Source organism: Littorina saxatilis, linkage group LG1 (assembly GCF_037325665.1).
Source record: "Littorina saxatilis isolate snail1 linkage group LG1, US_GU_Lsax_2.0, whole genome shotgun sequence".
Taxonomy (NCBI): Eukaryota; Metazoa; Mollusca; class Gastropoda; order Littorinimorpha; family Littorinidae; genus Littorina; species Littorina saxatilis.
The window spans coordinates 81,937,430-81,956,770 of record NC_090245.1 but is presented as its reverse complement, the minus strand read 5'-3'; the positions used below and the strand labels follow the sequence as shown (position 1 = coordinate 81,956,770).

General features: G+C 45.7%; 1 protein-coding gene and 1 long non-coding RNA gene across 2 annotated transcripts in view; one reads left to right on the top strand and one right to left on the bottom strand.

Moving 5' to 3' along the window:
- Positions 1 to 15,001, top strand: part of LOC138981475 (probable E3 ubiquitin-protein ligase HERC1) — a 108,822-nt gene extending 93,821 nt beyond the window's left edge. Inside the window, exons 82-84 of the mRNA XM_070354404.1 lie at positions 179 to 312; positions 9,984 to 10,155; positions 10,562 to 15,001. Of these exons, the coding sequence (XP_070210505.1) occupies positions 179 to 312; positions 9,984 to 10,155; positions 10,562 to 10,753 (498 nt within the window). The 3' untranslated portion in view covers positions 10,754 to 15,001. The remainder of the gene's footprint in view (positions 1 to 178; positions 313 to 9,983; positions 10,156 to 10,561) is intronic.
- A 262-nt stretch (positions 15,002 to 15,263) lies between these two features.
- On the bottom strand, positions 15,264 to 18,788 carry LOC138981470 (uncharacterized). The gene is made up of 2 exons (XR_011460647.1): positions 17,537 to 18,788; positions 15,264 to 16,537 (listed from the first exon to the last, which is right to left on the bottom strand). It is a non-coding gene; the product is annotated as an uncharacterized lncRNA (long non-coding RNA).
- Positions 18,789 to 19,341: the final 553 nt, after the last annotated feature.

The following is a 19,341-nucleotide window of genomic DNA, read 5'->3' as shown; positions in this document are numbered from 1 at the left end:
CTACGGACTTCACCCTACAGACCGAATTGAAAATTTAGCATGGCTGGGAACGCAGAAGAAGAAGAATTTGCTGTAGAGAATTAGGTCTTCAACAAGCACAAGCATACACTCACCCTCACTTCATCCAAGATCTTAGCAAGCTGGTTTTCTTCATAAAAAAAAAGTGCTACTGTTCTAGATATCGTGGATCCGAGAGGGGATGTCGTGGATCATCCCTGTCCCTCTGCTGACTCTGCTGACAGCTCAGACACTGGAGCAGATGGTGTGCGGCACAGCGGAGGTCTCCATTGACATCCTGCGCAAAGTTGTCAGGTATGGGAGGTTTAAGAATTCTTTTACTTTTCCTTCTGCATTTATGGCTTGAAACTCCCACCTACACTCGTGGTTTTTTGAGTCACTTGAGAAAAAGTGACTCTATGTAATCGGTCAGTGTTAGTCTGTCCGTCTGGCCGTCCGGCCGGCCGTCTGGCCGGCCGGCCGGCCGTAGACACCACCTTAACGTTGGACTTTTCTCGGAAACTATCAAAGCGATCGGGCTCATATTTTGTTTAGTCGTGACCTCCAATGACCTCTACACTTTAACGATGGTTTCGTTGACCTTTGACCTTTTTCAAGGTCACAGGTCAGCGTCAAAGGAAAAATTAGACATTTTATATCTTTGACAGGAAACTATCAAAGCGATCGGGCTCATATTTTGTTTAGTCGTGACCTCCAATGACCTCTACACTTTAACGATGGTTTCGTTGACCTTTGACCTTTTTCAAGGTCACAGGTCAGCGTCAAAGGAAAAATTAGACATTTTATATCTTTGACAAAGTTCATCGGATGTGATTGAAACTTTGTAGGATTATTCTTTACATCAAAGTATTTACATCTGTAGCCTTTTACGAACGTTATCAGAAAAACAAGGGAGATAACTAGCCTTTTCTGTTCGGCAACACACAACTTAACGTTGGGCTTTTCTCGGAAACTATAAAAGTGACCGGGCTCAAATTTTATGTGAACGTGACTCATTGTGTTGTGAATAGCAATTTCTTCCTGTCCATCTGATGCCTCATATAATATTCAGAACTGCGAAAGTGACTCGATCGAGCGTTTGCTCTTCTTGTTTAACGTTTATGACAGTTTTACTCCGCAATTCAGGCAGTCGTACGCCAATTTCGGGTATCAAGAATTCAATGTTTACCCAAAAGAAGAACGAAGATGTTTAACGAACATGATTATGATTATTTGGTGTAAACGGAATGGATAATATAATGTCAAGTGCATGCACCTATGGTTGATGTTTTGCTCGGGTTGACAGCCTAAACACGCACGGATTTTTGTGTCTTGTCATGTTGCACGTGAAGTTTTTGTGAATCCACCCCAACTGGTGGACGGGTGAGCTACCCTGGTCATTTCTACCTGAATTGTCACTGCGAGAGTACGGATGAGAGCAGTTAAAACATAGAGTGAATGAATTGCCGAAGAGAGAACAAAGGGAGGAATCGATGAAGACTGAGTCTGACAACCCCCACCGCCATATTCTTCTTCGGCAGCACGGAGAGCATGAGAGAATGACTGTGTCTTAACGTCTACGTCTTGTCTACTGTCACCGTCTTCGTCTCCGTCTTCCTACATTGTCACTCGTAAATATCGTCATGCCCACTGTCGCCGTCTCTGTCTTCATCCTGTGTCACTCGTCTCCATCATCGTTGTTACACCCTGTCGTCGTCGTCGTCAGCATCCGTGGCTTTATGTGGTAAAGAGTGATATATGCATGTGTGTGCGAGTAAAGGCCAGTGATAGAATTATTTTGTGTGACCAGAATTAATAATTGAATATTTTGAAGGATCATAATTATATGTCTTGTTTTGAATAAGTATGTAAAGTATGAGAGTAAATTGTTAAACTGTTCCTTTTTGACTCACATGCGAAGCAAAAGTGAGTCTATGTACTCACCCGAGTCGTCCGTCCGTCCGTCCGGAAAACTTTAACGTTGGATATTTCTTGGACACTATTCAGTCTATCAGTACCAAATTTGGCAAGATGGTGTATGATGACAAGGCCCCAAAAAACATACATAGCATCTTGACCTTGCTTCAAGGTCAAGGTCGCAGGGGCCATAAATGTTGTCTAAAAACAGCTATTAAATTACATATTCTTACTCCGAATCACATATATAGCAGTTGACACCGTCTGGTATGCTAAGGTACTGAAAGCGCTACCCATCTTTAAAGTAATTAAAGGGAAGCAACCCCACACCAAAAAAGCTGGAACTAGCATATGGTAGTGAGCTACCCCCTGGGAGTTACCTCCCATTAGCTACTTCCCATCCCACGCACGTGGCTACTTCATTCCGACTTCAGCTGTCCTGGTGAGAGGTCATTGAATTTTCTGTGCGCTACTGTGGCTGCCTTGTGCTGTTTCGTTCACCTGCCGGCCACGTAACTCATCTTGTCTCCCGTGCGGGCGCCTGTTTTGGTGAGCTCGTTCTGTATTTTTCTGTTTTCGAACTTGTGCGTTGGTTGCTGTCTGTTGTCCTTTGGACATTGTTCGTCAGTAACCTGTTGTGCTTTCGCCATTTTGTTTACAGTTAGCTTTGCTGGCTTGTATTTTGTGGCGTGTTCACTGACGCTTGTGCATTGTGTGTTGCAAGCTTGGTTCGTTTTTATTTTGCTGTAGTTACTGCTTAGCTGTCCGTTAGGACTTTCGTTTTCAGTAACTTTTTCTGTGAAATTTTTTCGCTTGTTTCTTGTTTGTTGTTGGTCAGCATGGCAGACCAGGATAAACGTAAGGGTAAAGGAGACATTAAGGGCAAGATTAAGCCCAAGTCCTCTAGCTCTAAGCCTGTTGTATTGGTGTCAGACGCTGCACGCAACACAATTTTGTCAGTGCCTATTTCACCTCCGCTTTCTAGCACCCCCGTTTGTGCTAGTTCTACTGTTGTTTCTGCGCCCTCTGCTTTGTCGGCGTCGGACCAGGGGACGATTGTGTCCTCTCTCTTGCAGACTCTTATCCCGGAGATTCGCTCTCTGGTACAGACAGAGATGCAGCGCTCGTCTACTCCAGTTAGCGCTGCCGTTCCGGTTTCGGGGGGGGACACTCAGTCCCTCTCTTCCGGGAAGGTTTCTTCTGTTTCCGCTCCTCAACTTCCTGTCTCGGGTGGAGACGTTACAAGTAAGTTGAACCGGTCCTCTTGCTCTCGTGAAGCGCCTGGACAGCCCCGTGCGGGCAACGGTTCGTGTGCGCAGGGTCACTCCCTGCTTTCGGCTGGCGGCAGGCCTCCTCTTGTAGAGCAGGACTCTGTTAGCCAGCAGCGGCGACCGTTTACGGTTACTGCGCTTCCGGCTCCCGCCGGAAGCATAGGTCCCCCCACGCTTGCTCGCAATGCCAGCCGCGATGGGATGGATCATGAGCTGGCCTACGGGCTTCACGGCTTCCGGCCGCAGTTCGTGCATTCACCGCTTCCGCCCCCGGCGGTTATGGTGTCTGCATTTCCGGCTTCGGCCGGACACGCTGTCCCTCTACCGTCCACTTCCTCTTGGATGGCGGAGAGGGAACAACAGCGTGATGCTTTTGCACTTCCGGTGCTTCAGCACGGACGGTCGTCTCTTTCCTCTGCTGAGGTTTTGACTTCCGCCCAACCACATCCGGCGTTCTCGGACGGTGTTCCGGTTTACCCTCTCCCTACTGGGCAGGGTTTAAACCAGGACGATGTTCGTGGGTACAGGTTTCCGGTTTCCGGTCATCCAGAGTACCCTTCAGCCACTGTGGTTGATGACTACGGTCGTTCTTCGCTGATGGATCAGTCTGAACTGCAGTCAGTGGTCAGCGAAGACACCCGTACTGTGTTTTCCTCTCAGCTCAAGTCCATTCTTGACTCTGCAGCCGAGGTGACTTCGCGGTATTTTGCAGAAGGTGTAGCGACGTCCGCTACTTCCGTTTCGGCGGCGCCTTCAGCTATGGCAGACTTCCTGCCGGATAAGGATGACGCTTCCTCCTTCCGGTTTGTGGAATCTCCGTCTGTCTCATACCACCTGTCCCAAGTTCTGGTGCACCCGAACAAACGGAGCAGTGGTATTCCGGTTGAGCCGTTCCCTCTTCTGGCACCTTTTGGGCCGGTTCCGGAACGGGCTCGTGGTTGGCTTGCGGATGAAGGGCAGTCCTCTTCCTTTGTGCATTCTGCACAGAAGAGGATTGCTTTCCCTGTCCGTAGCCGCAACCTCACCACTTCCTTTGCTCTCCCGCGTGCCATCTTACCGGTGACGCAGGAGCTGCAGGCTTTGCTTGTCAAACCAGTCAAGTCTGACTCGGTTGTGCCAGTGCGGGAGGGTACTCTTATCTCCCTGGAGGAGATCGGTCGTCAGCTCTTGGAGCTGGCTTCCATCTCCGAGACGCTGGTGCGGGCACTGTCTCGGTCGTTGACCGACTCTCTTGTCCCTTTTTCCCTCAGTGAGGAGCAAAATGCGGATGATGTCTCCTCCCTGCTTACGGCCCTGGCGAAGGTCAATGAGGAACAGACTCGTCTCTCCTCTTTGCAATACGCGCATGCGGTCTTGACAAGGAGGGAGTTGTTTCTTGCCAACTCTCAGTTTGCCGATCAGGCTACCAGAGACACACTACGTGTGTCTCCGGTTGTAGAGGGATCGCTGCTCGGCCACATGGCGCTTGTCGCTCGGCAGGCAGAGATTCAGTCCAACAAGGACGCTCAGTTCCTGGACATGGCTCTACAGGGCGCGAAGCAGGCTAAGCCTTCCCAGCAGGGGAAGTCTCAGCCGAGTTCCAAGCCCAAGCCTGCTCAAAAGAGGCCTGCTCAGCAGAGCTCTCGAGGTGGCAAGAAGAAGACAGTGTCGGGAAGGGGGCGTGGCGGCTCTAACAGCAAGCCTCACCCCCAATGAAGCGCCCCCGGTCTCACCCCCCCCCCGCCCTCCACTTTGGTGATGGCGGGGGGCCTCTCCCGGGCACTCACCCATTGGATGGTCTCAGTAGACAGCCAATGGATAGTGGGAGTTGTGAGATCGGGCTTCCGTCTCTTATGGCGGGAGGAGAAGGCTCCTCTTTCCCGACATCCGCCACGCTTCAAGCCCCCCTGCTCTCAGGAGGCAAGATCCGTTCTGCAAACGGAAGTTGCCTCCCTGGTGCAGAAGGGGGCAGTGGAGAGGGTCCTGGACCAAAGCTCCCTGGGATTTTACGGGCGCCTTTTCGCCGTGCCCAAAGCTTCAGGGGCGTGGCGTCCGGTCTTGGACTTATCTTTTCTCAATACTTTCTTGAGAGAGATAAAGTTCAAGATGGAGACGCCCGCCAAGGTCAGAGACTCTCTCCGCCCAGGAGATTGGGCGACCTCCATAGACCTGACAGATGCATACTTTCACATCCTGGTGCATCCGTCCGACCGGAAATGGCTTCGTTTCCGGTGGGACGAGCAGGTCTACCAGTTCCGCGCCCTCCCTTTCGGTTTGTCGCTCGCACCATGGATTTTTACCATGGTGGTCCGACAGCTGGGCGCTCTGGTGAGGTCTCAGGGTATCCGCCTGCGGGTTTACCTGGACGACTGGCTCGTTCTGAACCAGTCCCAGGCAGGCTGCACGCAGCATACCCAGACGGTTCTTCGGGAAGCCCACTCGTTGGGGTTCTCGATCAACGCGTCAAAGTCGGAGCTGACCCCGTCGCAGACGTTCACCTACTTGGGGATGTCCTTCGACACGGTCGCTTGGACTGTCCGCCCCTCTCAAAAGAGGGTGGACAAGCTCCAAGCTCAGATACGCTCGACTTTGCCCCTCCTGCAGGCGCCCCTTCGCTCTCTTGCCTCCATCTTGGGACAGATGGAATCCATGGCTCTGTTGGTCCCTCTGGGTCGGGTACACAAGCGTCCTTTTCAGGCAGCTCTGAAGCCGTTTGTGGGCTCGACTCGGGTGGATTGGAACGTCCTCGTCCCTCTCCAGGGATGGTTCCAGTCTACCACCCTCCCGTGGTTGGACACGGAGTGGGTGTGCAGAGGGGTTCCGATTGCCTTGCCTCCCCCGGACTTGGACCTGTTCACGGACGCGTCCTTGCTGGGGTGGGGGGCTCACACGGACCTACACACGGTGTCAGGTCTGTGGTCGGTGGAACAGAGCCAGTGGCATATCAACCGGCTGGAACTAGAAGCAGTAGCTCTAGCTCTCACCCGGTTTCTGCCCTCCCTGCAGGCCAAGCATGTTCGTCTGTTTACAGACAACACGACAGTGGCAGCTTATATCAACAAGCAGGGAGGCTCGCGGTCCCCGTCTCTCTCGGACAGGACCTGCGAGGTCTTGAGGTGGTGTTACCAACACCGCATCTCGATCTCCGCCAGGTACCTTCCAGGGAGGCTGAACACTCTGGCGGACGCTCTCAGTCGCTCCGGCAGGGTGCTTCAGTCCGAGTGGACAGTCACTCACGGGGCACTGCTTCGCCTTTGGACCCAAGTCCCAAAGCCTCTCGTCGACCTGTTTGCCACCAGGTTCTCGAAGAGGCTCCCGGTGTTCGTCTCGCCATTCCCGGACCCTCAGGCTTGGCGAGTGAACGCTCTGGACATTCCCTGGACGGGTCTGGAGGCGTACGCCTTTCCGCCTTTCCCATTACTCGGCCGAGTAATTCGAAAGGCGGAGCTGGAGGGGCCGGCCCTTCTACTTCTGGTCGCGCCCCTCTGGCCGTCGCAGGACTGGTTCCCAGACCTGCTTCGGCTCGCCCAAGGTCCTCCCATTCCTCTCTCTCTGCGAAGAGGGGAATTAGTGCAGCCCCGAACAGGCATTCCACACGAGGAGCCCAGTCTTCTGAAGCTTCACGTGTGGATGTTGTTCGGGACTCACTGAGGCGCTCTGGTGCGTCTTCTCCGACGCTGGACTTGGTGGGCAGCTCCCATAGGGCTTCCACCTCGTCCGTATACGCCTCGCACTGGAGGGCCTGGGCCTCCTGGTGTTCCGCTAAAGGGGTGGTTGCAGTGGCTCCTCGCTCTATGCAGGTCGCCAACCACCTCTCGTTTATGTTTTCGCAGGGTGCCTCCGTCTCCTCTATGAGGGTCCGGCGCTCTGCGATCTCTGCTACTCTCAAGCAGATCGGCCGATCTGTTCAAGTGGGGGGGGTGATCGCTGCTGTCATTAAGGGCGCTGCTCTCAAGGAGGTCCGGTCTCGTTTGCCCGCTCCTAAGTGGGACCTGTTCCTTGTTTTAGCGTTCTTGCGGTCCGCGGAATTTGAGCCTTTGAGCGAGTCGAGTCTCTACAATCTCACTCGCAAGACTCTTTTTCTGGTTCTTTTGGCTACGGCCCGACGGGGTAGCGAGGTCCACGCTCTGTCGGGTCTGCCAGGTGACATTTTGTTCGAGTCGGACGGCTCAGTATCTCTTCGTTTCCGTCCCGACTTCCTGGCCAAGAATCAGGCTCCGGGGCAGGCCTCTCCGTTGGTTCGCGTCAAGGCCTTGACCAACGCGTTGGCTCCGGATGACCCTGATTCGGTCAACTGTCCAGTTAGGGCCTTACGTCTGTATTTGGCTCGGACTCAGCCGGTTCGTTCCTCCTCACAAAAGCTATTGTTTATCTCTCTTCTCACTTCAAGGGAGAAAGACGTTTCAAGAGTTACGTTGGCCCGGTGGGTGTCGTCCCTTATTCGGCAAGCCTACAGTTGGTGTCACACAAGTGGGGGGGGGGCTCAGCCTGCCTTTCCCCTGGTCTCGGCCAGAGCCCATGAGACTAGGGCGTGGTCTTCGTCTTTGGCCGTTCTTCGCTCGCAACGGCTTGACGAGGTGCTCTCGACGGCTTACTGGCGCTCAGAAGATATTTTCATTAATTACTATCTTCGAGACGTGGCTGCACTCAGACAGGATGGATCTCGCGGTCTACCTGCCCTTATAGCAGCCGGCCAGTTCCTGTCCAGAATGTGATGGTGAGTTTGATTTATTTCTTGCCCACCGCCATGTTGATGTTATCTGCTATATATGTGATTCGGAGTAAGAATATGTAATTTAATGGAAAATTTCTAAAGTAAATTTTCATTTCATTAATATACTTACCCGAATCACATATCGAAGTCCCTCCCGCCTGCCCCGCTGTTTGTTTCGGTTTTTCTCTGAGCCGGAATGAAGTAGCCACGTGCGTGGGATGGGAAGTAGCTAATGGGAGGTAACTCCCAGGGGGTAGCTCACTACCATATGCTAGTTCCAGCTTTTTTGGTGTGGGGTTGCTTCCCTTTAATTACTTTAAAGATGGGTAGCGCTTTCAGTACCTTAGCATACCAGACGGTGTCAACTGCTATATATGTGATTCGGGTAAGTATATTAATGAAATGAAAATTTACTTTAGAAATTTTCCTTTCTCTGAAGTTTTTGAGATTGAATACCTCACCTATATATGATATATAGGGCAAAGTAAGCCCCATCTTTTGATACCAGTTTGGTTTACCTTGCTTCAAGGTCAAGGTCACAGGAGCTCTTCAAAGTTGGATTGTATACATATTTTGAAGTGACCTTGACCCTGAACTATGGAAGATAACTGTTTCAAACTTAAAAATTATGTGGGGCACATGTTATGCTTTCATCATGAGACACATTTGGTCACATATGATCAAGGTCAAGGTCACTTTGACCCTTATGAAATGTGACCAAAATAAGGTAGTGAACCACTAAAAGTGACCATATCTCATGGTAGAAAGAGCCAATAAGCACCATTGTACTTCCTATGTCTTGAATTAACAGCTTTGTGTTGCATGACCTTGGATGACCTTGGGTCAAGGTCACATGTATTTTGGTAGGAAAAATGTGTAAAGCAGTTCTTAGTGTATGATGTCATTGCTAGGTTTAGTTATTTGACCTTGACCCTGAAGGTCAAGGTCATGTAAAGGTCAAGGTCAAGCATGTGAGTCGTATGGGCTTTGCCCTTCTTGTTTTTTATTGTTACAAGTGAGGCGAACCTGGAATTGAAAGTGTGAGTGATTGTTGTGAGTACGACGTCATTCGTTATAGTTTTAAAACCCATTGGTAACAGAAGTGAATAGAGGTCAATGGGAGATGAATCACAGAGTCGTTCAGAGCACATTAGACGGGACCAAGACATTGTTTTGCTCTTTCACTTTGTGTACAAATAAATGGACCTGGGACACAAAGCATGGGAAGTAATTCATGTTTTGGGCAAAAAAATCTGCCACATATAGACTTACATCCCTTGGAGTGAGAAATGGTTTCTTTGTTATTTCCTTGGCGATGCGCAGCCGCCTATGGTTTAAGGGTGTAAGCAGCAGGTTCAGGTTCTGTGAAAAAAAGCGTATGTCTTTTTGCCAGAAAGTCTTGTTTGGCCAAGCTATCCTTGTCGATGTCATGTCCAGTGGTCCAGCCCATCAGCAAGGGCTACTACAGCTAATTACCTTGACTTACCTTTACAACCACCGTATGCATGTTACTGTGCCCAAAGACACTCTTCTGGCGGTTTGATCTCAGAGTTGTGGCAGGCAGCAAGCCGGCAGAAAATAAAGATCTGAACCAAGAGGAACAAACATCCCAATTGGTACTGGATCATGGTTTGATCATGGTACAATTAAATTGCTCCAAAAAGTTTCTGACAGAGTTTTTATACTCCTGATGCAACAGAGAACTGCAGTGGAACCCCCTTTTTACGACCTCAAGAAATCTTAGAAGAACTCTTAAAAAATCAGGTTTTGCAAAGAAGGGAGTCTTAAAATGGGGTTAAGGTTACAGAGGTTATGAACAGAAAGTCTGAGAATACACTGAGTCTTCAAATGGAGGAAGCCTTAAATTGGGAGTCTCAAAAGGGGGGTTCCACTGTATGGAAACAGACTCCATGTTGTGCATGTCGTGCAATGTAATTTTTAATTGATACGTATGATTTAACTGTAAACAATGTTATGCTTTGTGTTATGTGATTGTACAGCGCTTTGAGCAGGGATTAACCATGCAATGTATCATGCGCTCTAAAAATATTAGGTATTGTTATTAGTATGTATTATTGTGAACTTATTTGTGCAACCATGTGCAGGTATCGTGGGATGGATGAGAACCACGTGCTGATCAAGTGGTTCTGGACCATTCTGGAGGACTTCACCAATGAGGAGCGCATCCAGTTCCTCAGGTTCATCTCCGGTCGCACACGTCTGCCCTCCAACCCCGCTGACATCACTCAACGCTTCCAGATCATGACGTCCGACAGGGTGAGTGTTGTGAGGGTGGAGACACCGAGATGTTGGAGGGAGGGGAGGAAAGGAAGAGGGGGGGATGGGGGGGGGGGGGGGGAATGAGGGGGGTAGGTAATAGCATAGGAGGAGGTTGAGGGGGCCGTTGCATTCTGTCAAACAAGCATATTAAACCAACGTTCAAACCATCTGTCTGTTGCAGATGAAAACTTGCTAGTGTACATTACATGTTCTTTACTTGCAGTGAATGCCTATACAGTGGAACCCCCCTTTTAAGGCTTTTAAACATCTGAGAAAATCAAATTTATTGAGGTTATGAACAGAAAATCTGAAAAAAAACAGGGCTTAAAAGCTAGGGAGGCAGTCTTATAAGGGGGGTTCCACTGTATATTGACCGTATTTCTGCACCTGTTTGTTGCCCCAGGGTCTGGACTCCCTGCCCACGTCCCAGACGTGCTTCTTCCAGCTACGCCTGCCCATGTACAGCAGTATTGAGGTGATGGCCGAGCGACTACGCTACGCCATCCACCACTGCCGCTCCATCGACATGGACAACTACATGCTCACACGCAACGCTGAGGGACCCCTCGACTCGGATGTCGAGCTCATGGACTAGACCTTACATTTCCCTTCTTCAAAAAAAAAAAAGAATCACAAACTAGAATAAGAAATGAAATTAAAATAAAAACTGAACAAAATAACAACAAAAAACCCATGCACACAAAAACAAAAATAAATAAGATGAAATAAGATACTAAACAAAGACAAACAAAGAACTTCCTTTTCCCCAGCACACAAAAAGACACACTCAGACAAACACACAGATGTTCATCTGCAACATCAGGTCACTCCTTGACTCCGATGTGAAACTCATGGTTTAGCTCCCAAATCCATCTTTTTCCATAGATAATGGACTTGCGCGCATGGGCACACACACACACACACATTACCCATGCATGTATCACTTATGCACGCATTACGCACCTGCGTGCATGCACATGCACACACACACACACACACACACACACACACACACACACACACGCACACACGCACACACACACACACACACACACTCACACACACACACACATACACACACACACACACACACACACACACACACACACACACACACACACACACACTGTGGGAAAAAGACCCCCAAATAAGGGTGACAGAGTCTGTCACTCCTGATGTAAAATGGAACTCTTGAAAATACTTTGGCTTTATTATTCACATGTGGTGAACACACAACTTTCTTGTTCTTTTTTTTACACAAGCTGTCTTTGAGTTTGTTCTGTTGATTGTGAAACTTCTGGAAACTCCTGCTGGATAAAATGTTGAGATGGGGAAGACTCATTGTTGAGTTTATTTGTTTGTTTGTTTGTTTATGGGCTGAAACTCCAACGGCTTTTACGTGTATGACCGTTTTTACCCCGCCATTTAGGCAGCCATACGCCGCTTTCGGAGGAAGCATGCTGGGTATTTTCGTGTTTCTATAACCCACCGAACTCTGACATGGATTACAGGATCTTTTTCGTGCGCACTTGGTCTTGTGCTTGCGTGTACACACGGGGGGTGTTCGGACACCGAGGAGAGTCTGCACACAAAGTTGACTCTGAGAAATAAATCTCGCCGAACGTGGGGACGAACTCACGCTGACAGCAGCCAACTGGATACAAATCCAGCGCGCTACCGACTGAGCTACATCCCCGCCCCGTTGAGTTTATTGAACTGGAGGAACCCTTTCAATGGATTACTATTGATCAGTTAATCAAAAAAGACATTTTTCTCTGAAGAAATTAGAACAAGGTGTCATGGTTCACTCAGGAGTTTGGTGAGAAAAACTTGTATTGCTTTGGTCTGTGATTGTTTTATTTATTGATTAGGGTATGTTGAGAGGGACATTGAAGTATCTAATGAGGCATTAAAGGTGGACTAAGATTCTTAGCATGGTTATTTTAGAGATGAGAAGGAAGGGATTAGTTATTGCAGTGCTGAGATCGTGTAAACAATCTTGTCTTTGAAATGAATGATACTGACATGGGTAAGGATGCAACTGGGAATCAAAATCATTGGGACATCTGGTTCTGTGTTCAAGTGGTGTAAGTTGTATTGATACAGGTTGCAAAGAAAAGCAGTGAGGGCATATGAAGCTACCCGGACAGCGGGGGAGGGGGGTTGGGGGTGGGAGGGATTGTTAGGGGTTTAGAGAGGGAATTAGAGAGGAGTTCATGGCCAAACTGGGAGTGGGGATGGATTTGCTGGATTCTGGCAATTTGTACAATCAAAAAACTACGACAAAAAAACAACACTTTCATGAGGGTTTCTTTAGTTTCATTGTGTAACTCAGAAACTATTTTTGAAAGACCTGCAAGTTTAAGGTATCAGATGATTTCAGTCTTTACTTCAGATATTCAATGTCTTAATCTCAGCCACTTGTGATTGTGTTGAGTATTAAGAGATGTAGCTTTCTGAATGCTGTGAATGTTTTATTTTACAACTCAGAATCATTTCCAGCACAGTAAAGTGATGTGAATCACATAGGTATACGCTTATGGGGAATACAATTAGCGCTGATGATTTCAATTGAAAGGATAATGTCAAGGTTTAGCAGCTTGTGATAGACACTTCCCATTTGAATTCTACACTCATTTTGGTTGTACAGTGGTACCTGCGATGTGGGGCCCCTCTGATGAGAGGACACCTCCCTCAAAGGACACATTCTGGGGTCCCTTTGTCTCTTATCTCTACAAAAAAATACCTGTCATGACAGGCCACACCCCCCCGCGGGTTAGGGGGAAGAATTTACCCGATGCTCCCCAGCATGTCGTAAGAGGCGACTAACGGATTCTGTTTCTCTTTTTACCCTTGTTAAGTGTTCCTTGTATAGAATATAGTCCATTTTTGTAAAGATTTTAGTCAAGCAGTATGTAAGAAATGTTAAGTCCTTTGTACTGGAAACTTGCATTCTCCCAGTAAGGTAATACATTGTACTAGTACGTTGCAAGCCCCTGGAGCAAATTTTTGATTAGTGCTTTTGTGAACAAGAAACAATTAACAAGTGGCTCTATCCCATCTCCCCCCTTTCCCCGTCGCGATATAACCTTCGTGGTTGAAAACGACGTTAAACACCAAATAAAGAAAGAAAAATGACAGGCCACCTGCAGTGTAGGGACACGTTTAGCTGGTCCCAAGGGTGTTCATGGCAGGTACCGCTGTACATGTACTTGTGTAATATGTTTTAAACGAGCAGTATTGTGTCCTAATCAATGTCATTATTGGCAAAACACTTGTAATAAATACAACGCTGAAACAAGACCCACACCGGTGTTTTTAAGCTAAGTAGTGTCTTGACTGCTTTGTATATTTTCCTGAGTAAATGAGATTGTAAAGTCTAAATGTTTTTTGATGATTGTTTGTGTTGGGCATGAATCTTTGAGTGTTGAGTGTTTCAAGCTGGTTGGTACTGTAGTTTGATATTTGTTGTTTTTACTCTTTTTGTTTTATCCATTGAAGCTTTTTTAATTTTATTTTATTCTTCACAGAAACAGCTTGTGCGAGTGCTGTACATTATTTATTTTGTGTATGAAATATATAGTGCTCCGTCTTTGCCATTGTAAATAGATATGGAAATAAGCTTCCTGTGTTATCTGGGTGCTTGTAGGTGTACTTGTGTGAATGTGTACAGTTGGTAGTGTGCTGCTTGTGTGTCGTTCACTATTCAAATCGTAAATTGTTTTTATTTGTATTTTTTGGTTTTTTTTGCTCTATTGAACTGACAGAACTTTACAGTATTGTGATGGTTCAGATTGGTCATTTAATGTTGTGTGAAAAAAAAAACCCCACGTTTTCATTTCATTGTGCACACCTAAGTTTTAACTTTGAATTGTCTATAATGCTTTGAAACACAATGTCGGTACATATGAAAAAATCAATATGCCAACTTTCTGTACATATTGCGGATTATTTGAACTTTGGTGGGCCTGGGATTTTTCTGTGTAGAGTTCTTTTATTTTATTCTTTTTTTTCTAATCAAAGTTTGGCATGTATGGCCTTTTTGTAACTATGCATAAACCTGTCTACACCTTTTTTTCAGCCAAACGAGAAGGAAGCTTCAAAACAGTGTTGGAAATGTCAGTTTTTAAAGTTAATTGAAAAATTTCAAACTTTAGAAGAGCTTTTAACCTTCACCCTTTGCTTGTTAGAAGGATGAGTGATGTTCACATATGAGTTTTACCAAAGTTGAAGTGCAGTTCAAGGACACACATGCTGCTTGCAAAGGGGCATCACTCATACTGCTTGTATCACAATCTTATATCCACACACCCACATCTTCTACTCCTCAATCCCAATAAAAAGAACAAGAAAATATTAAAACAAGATAGAAAGAAATTGAAATGTAAAAAGATCATGATCCCAGAAACACACAACAGACTGTTGGATGTCGTGATGAAGTTTAAGATGTGGTTTCTGTACTGCTTTTACATTTTTTTTTGCTGGAGTGTGTTTTCTTTGCTTTGATGGCTGCATTTTATGTTATTTGACCTTGTCTTTAATGATATGTTGATTTCATCTCAAAGATCATTTTCTGAACATCCAGTTCATATCAAATGTGGCAGTTTTGTTTGTTTTGTCGGCTGATTGAGAGAAAGAATGAAAGAGAGGGACTAGATGACGAAATTTGTAATCGCTTTATGGATCAGTGATCCCTCTTGTGATGATTATTTACAGAATAACGTGCGCAACAAAAGTACTGTACAATGTTAGCTAAATACCAAACGGCATAATTAATATCCACTATGTGAAGGAGAGAGATTGTAAACTTTATGACAGAACAAGAGCAAAATGGACATGATAACGAGTGTCTGACTTTTTATGCATTCAAGTGTGCCTGCTCACACACTAATACACACACACACACACACACACGCACATACCAACATACACACACACATATACAAACTAACACACACACACACACACAGCTCACATAATTACACAGAAACAAACACACGCAGTCTTGCTGTGTCTCGGTCTCTCTGTCTCTGTCTGTCTGTCTGTCTGTCTGTCTGTCTCTCTCTCTCTCTCTCTCTCTGACTGATAACACAAATATTCTGTAATGGAGGGACAACATGTTTTTTTTAATAACAATAATAGCACGCAAAAAGAGTCCGAGCCCAAAACAACATATTCATTGACAGACTCGTAAAAAGCACATCGAAATGATACAACTTAAAAACAACATGCTGCGATATATATTTTTTGCTTGTGTGATTATAATGTGTATACTTTTCGTTTTAAGTTTGAGCACATAAGGACACAAAACTGCCAACAGAGAACGTAAACACGCACATAGGCAAATAATAAATGCATCACATAACATTAGTCACAAACAGCTGGAAGCCTGCCGCATCGACACAAGTTAAATTATGATAATCAGAATGAAATGTATGCGACGCTGCACAAAAAAGAACCTTAGGGCATGCGTGTGTGTGATTGTGTGCGTGTGCGTGCGTGCGTGTGTGGAGTGTGTTTGTGTGTGTGTGTGTGTGTGATACACGCACACATTGCGTATTAGCCAAGGCAGTGCAAGTAGTTTCAACTGAATGATAATTTTATCCTGCACGCCATCACATCATCTATTGATGTGAATGCGTGCGTTGTTGATGGATTTCTGCAAAATGATCAGTTTTAATATCAGCCGGTGAAATATGTATTGCCTGCATATTCTCTCAACGCCTTACAGCAATCTCTATCTTCAGTAAATACTCTGTGCACCTTAATTAAATACAAGTGGGTTTTTTAACATCCTGAAAAATGTAACCATTATGCTAGAAATAGAGAGAATGGATTTTATACATAAGTGGTTGTAGCGCCCAGCTCATTATATATGAACAAGCAATACTAGCCTGAACAAAGTAAATCCTTTCCGTTTTCATTGCTTGCTCTGTACAGGAGTCCCTTTAGGAACTATACGTTAGTGTCAAACCTACGTGGTAACAGTAACTTGTAGCACTAGAGAAAACGTTCTTTAAAGATCTGCGGTCCAATTATGAATTCGGTTTTTGCAGCTTAGGGGTTTAGGGTTTATTCAGCCATGCCTATACTGAAGCCTGTGTGCCCTCATTTTGCTATCTCTGTGCTAGGTTCACGATTACTATCATTAAATCGTGTTGAAGCTGTCACCAGTGTTAAGGAATTTAAATACTGGTTCGTGTGTCAAGCATGGATTATATTATGCAAGTTAAATTTGGAAAAATAAGGAGGCTCTAGATTGTGAATCGGACTACTCGTAAAAGCGATCCTTGCAAGAAATGGCTAAGGTAAAAGTTCAACTTTAATTGGCAACATCTCCATGATTGGACTAGCAGCTATAAAAGATCGTGTAGGTTACCTAGCCCAAAGTTAGGCTAGGATAGCAACTGATCAAAAGATCAAAGGCTCAACAGCCTAAGTACCAGTCTGTCAACATATCATATCATCATCATATCATATCATATAATGTTTGTCTATGTGTACATTTTCCTTCCTCTCGACCTGTCTAGTGCTGACGTTTGGACATTATACAATTTGTGTGGATGAAAGTGGACAGACAGGAAAAAGAAATACATCAACAGTCTGTGCTTACATGTTATGACGTTGGACCAGCAACGCCGACAGGGAAATGGAGTCACTGTACTTTTGGGGTGGTCTCCATAAGATAGTTATAGTTCAACACCATGTGAACGATCATATCCGCCATTATTGTGTTTTTTTTCCAGGCTTTTACTTGAGATAATAAAATCCCAGTTCTTGGCACGATTTTAAACAGTCTGTTAGGCGAGGAAATTCCTTTCACTTAAGAAAAAGGACTTAGTCTGTGTATAGAATTAGACTGTGTCTCTTTTCCACAATCAAGATATTGTGGATTAAATCATATAGAAATCTGATTGAAAGTGTGTTAAGAAGAGCCACGAGGTGTATCCCAGGGTTGAAGACCTTGAGTTACGAAGAGCGTTTGAGAGTCTTGAAAGTTCCAAGCATGTGCTATAGGCGTATCCGGGGAGACATGATTGAAGCATACAAATTCATGCATGGATACTACGATTGCAAGAACCCACTGGAGCTGAATAGCCTGTGTAATACCCGTGGACATCAGTTCAAGCTCAAGAAGAAACAATGCAGAACAGCTCTCCGACAATCTTTCTTCACGAACAGAATCATAGACACATGGAACTCCTTGGACAAGAATGTGGTAGAAGCGCCGACAATGAACAGTTTCAAAAATCGCTTGGACAATGCACTGAAAGACTATATGTATAGCCCAAATGTCAGTATGCCTCTCACTACAAATTCCCACCAGCCAAGAAAAAGTTGATAGAATAGGCCACGGTCAAAAAATCGTGTAGGTTACCTAGCTCAAAGTTAGGCTAGGATAGCAACTGATCAAAAGATCAGACAAAGGCTCAACAGCCTAAGTACCAGTCTGTCAACATATCATATCATAACCATCTGTAGTCAGTCTGCGAATTTGATTCTTCAACAAAATACCTACTCTGCACAAGAAGCAGTCAGGATGTTGAATTCTGGTATTTGTTCAAGCGGAAGGATGTTCGTATCCCATGTTAATGCCTGGCCAGATCTCAGTTGGTGAACGGAACTGTTTTCATGGGAAGGACATTGTCTTAAAAGAAAAGAAGATACCAGGGAGTGGCATTTACAGAAAACAAACATGTAAAAAGGAAACGAAATGAAGTGCTATAGGGTTGCACCGTTAATGAAACTCGTAGATATTGCCGCGGTGTCACATACCACTTCTGTGTGTTCGCTGCTTCAGTTTCTTCTTACTGTTGACAGAACAAACTTAATGGCCTGTGCGCAGAACACGGGGCTGGTCGTTACTATATCTCTCCCTTAAACATTTGCTATACGCTATAACTAACTCCAGCTAATTTATTCGCTTCTCTTTTTTTTTGTTTTGCCTTATCCCTTTTCTGTGTTTTTCTTCTTCGGTTTTACCCTTCCTTCCTTATGTCTTTTTTTTCCGTACACACGCACACACACACAAACCGAGAACAAACTGGAGAGACAATTATTTTGACTTTTTGCAAAGCGTTCATTATGAAAGCCAATTATTTGTTATGTTTTCAGAGGGGTAAATGTCAACGATTTCTAATCTGACAACAAAATTCTTCTACCATATGGTATTCTCTGTACACTTTGACTGATGTTTATGGGAATATAGTTTTGCGTATTTGTTTACAAAAGAAAGACGTTGGATTTATTGTGCTATGCTTTTTCTTTTAGTTTGTTTGGATCTTTCTTTTTGTTTTGGGGTTTGTCTTGAATGGGTGAGTTTTAATCTATGCAGCAAAAACAAAAATGTTAGGGCACCCTGCGTACGATGTGTCTGTAAACACCTCCGCGCGGAGGGGTTTTGCGGCCAGCGCAGCAAAGATAAGGAGGGAAAATTTTCTCGGCTCGCGCGGCAGCAAGCACCATGTCTCTAGACTGAGGGGTGAATAATTCACACAAAGTTTTTATTTCTTGAAAAAAATTATATGTACGGTGGTATGATGCTTCGCGTGTGTGTGTGTGTGTGTGTGTGTGTGTGTGTGTGTGTGTGTGTGTGTGTGCGCGTGTGTGTGTGTGTGTGTGTGTGTGTGTGTGTGCGCGTGTGTGCGTTCGTGTGTGTGTGAGTGAGTGAGTGTGTGTGTGTGTGCGTGCGTGTGTGTGCGTGCGTGCGTGCGTGCGCGTGCGTGAGTGAGTGCGTGCGTGCGTGCGCGCGCGTGCGTGAGTGTGTGTGTGTGTGTGTGTGTGTGTGTGTGTGTTAGATTTAAGGCTGGTCAAAGTAGCCAGCTGTCGATGTTCCACCTTTGATATGTAGCTTTTCTCAATTTAGCCTACTGAATTCACTTTTTATTGAACAAAAACAAAACAAACAAAAATCAGTCGCTTCAGTATTTTATCTGAGCTGTGTCAAAGAAACAAAATAAACAAACGTATTGTCAGCACTCTCGATCCGTCATCCAACGTACAGGTAGGATATCCTTTCACTTCATCTTCTAATTTAGAATCTGAAAATATGAGGGCAAGAAGAAAGATGAATTTGATCTCTTCGCATGTCACGACGTTGATATTTTCGCCAAACGTTTATGTTTCTTTCTCTCTATATCTGCTGTGCTTTTATTATAGGGCTCTTTGGGCCCCACGAATACG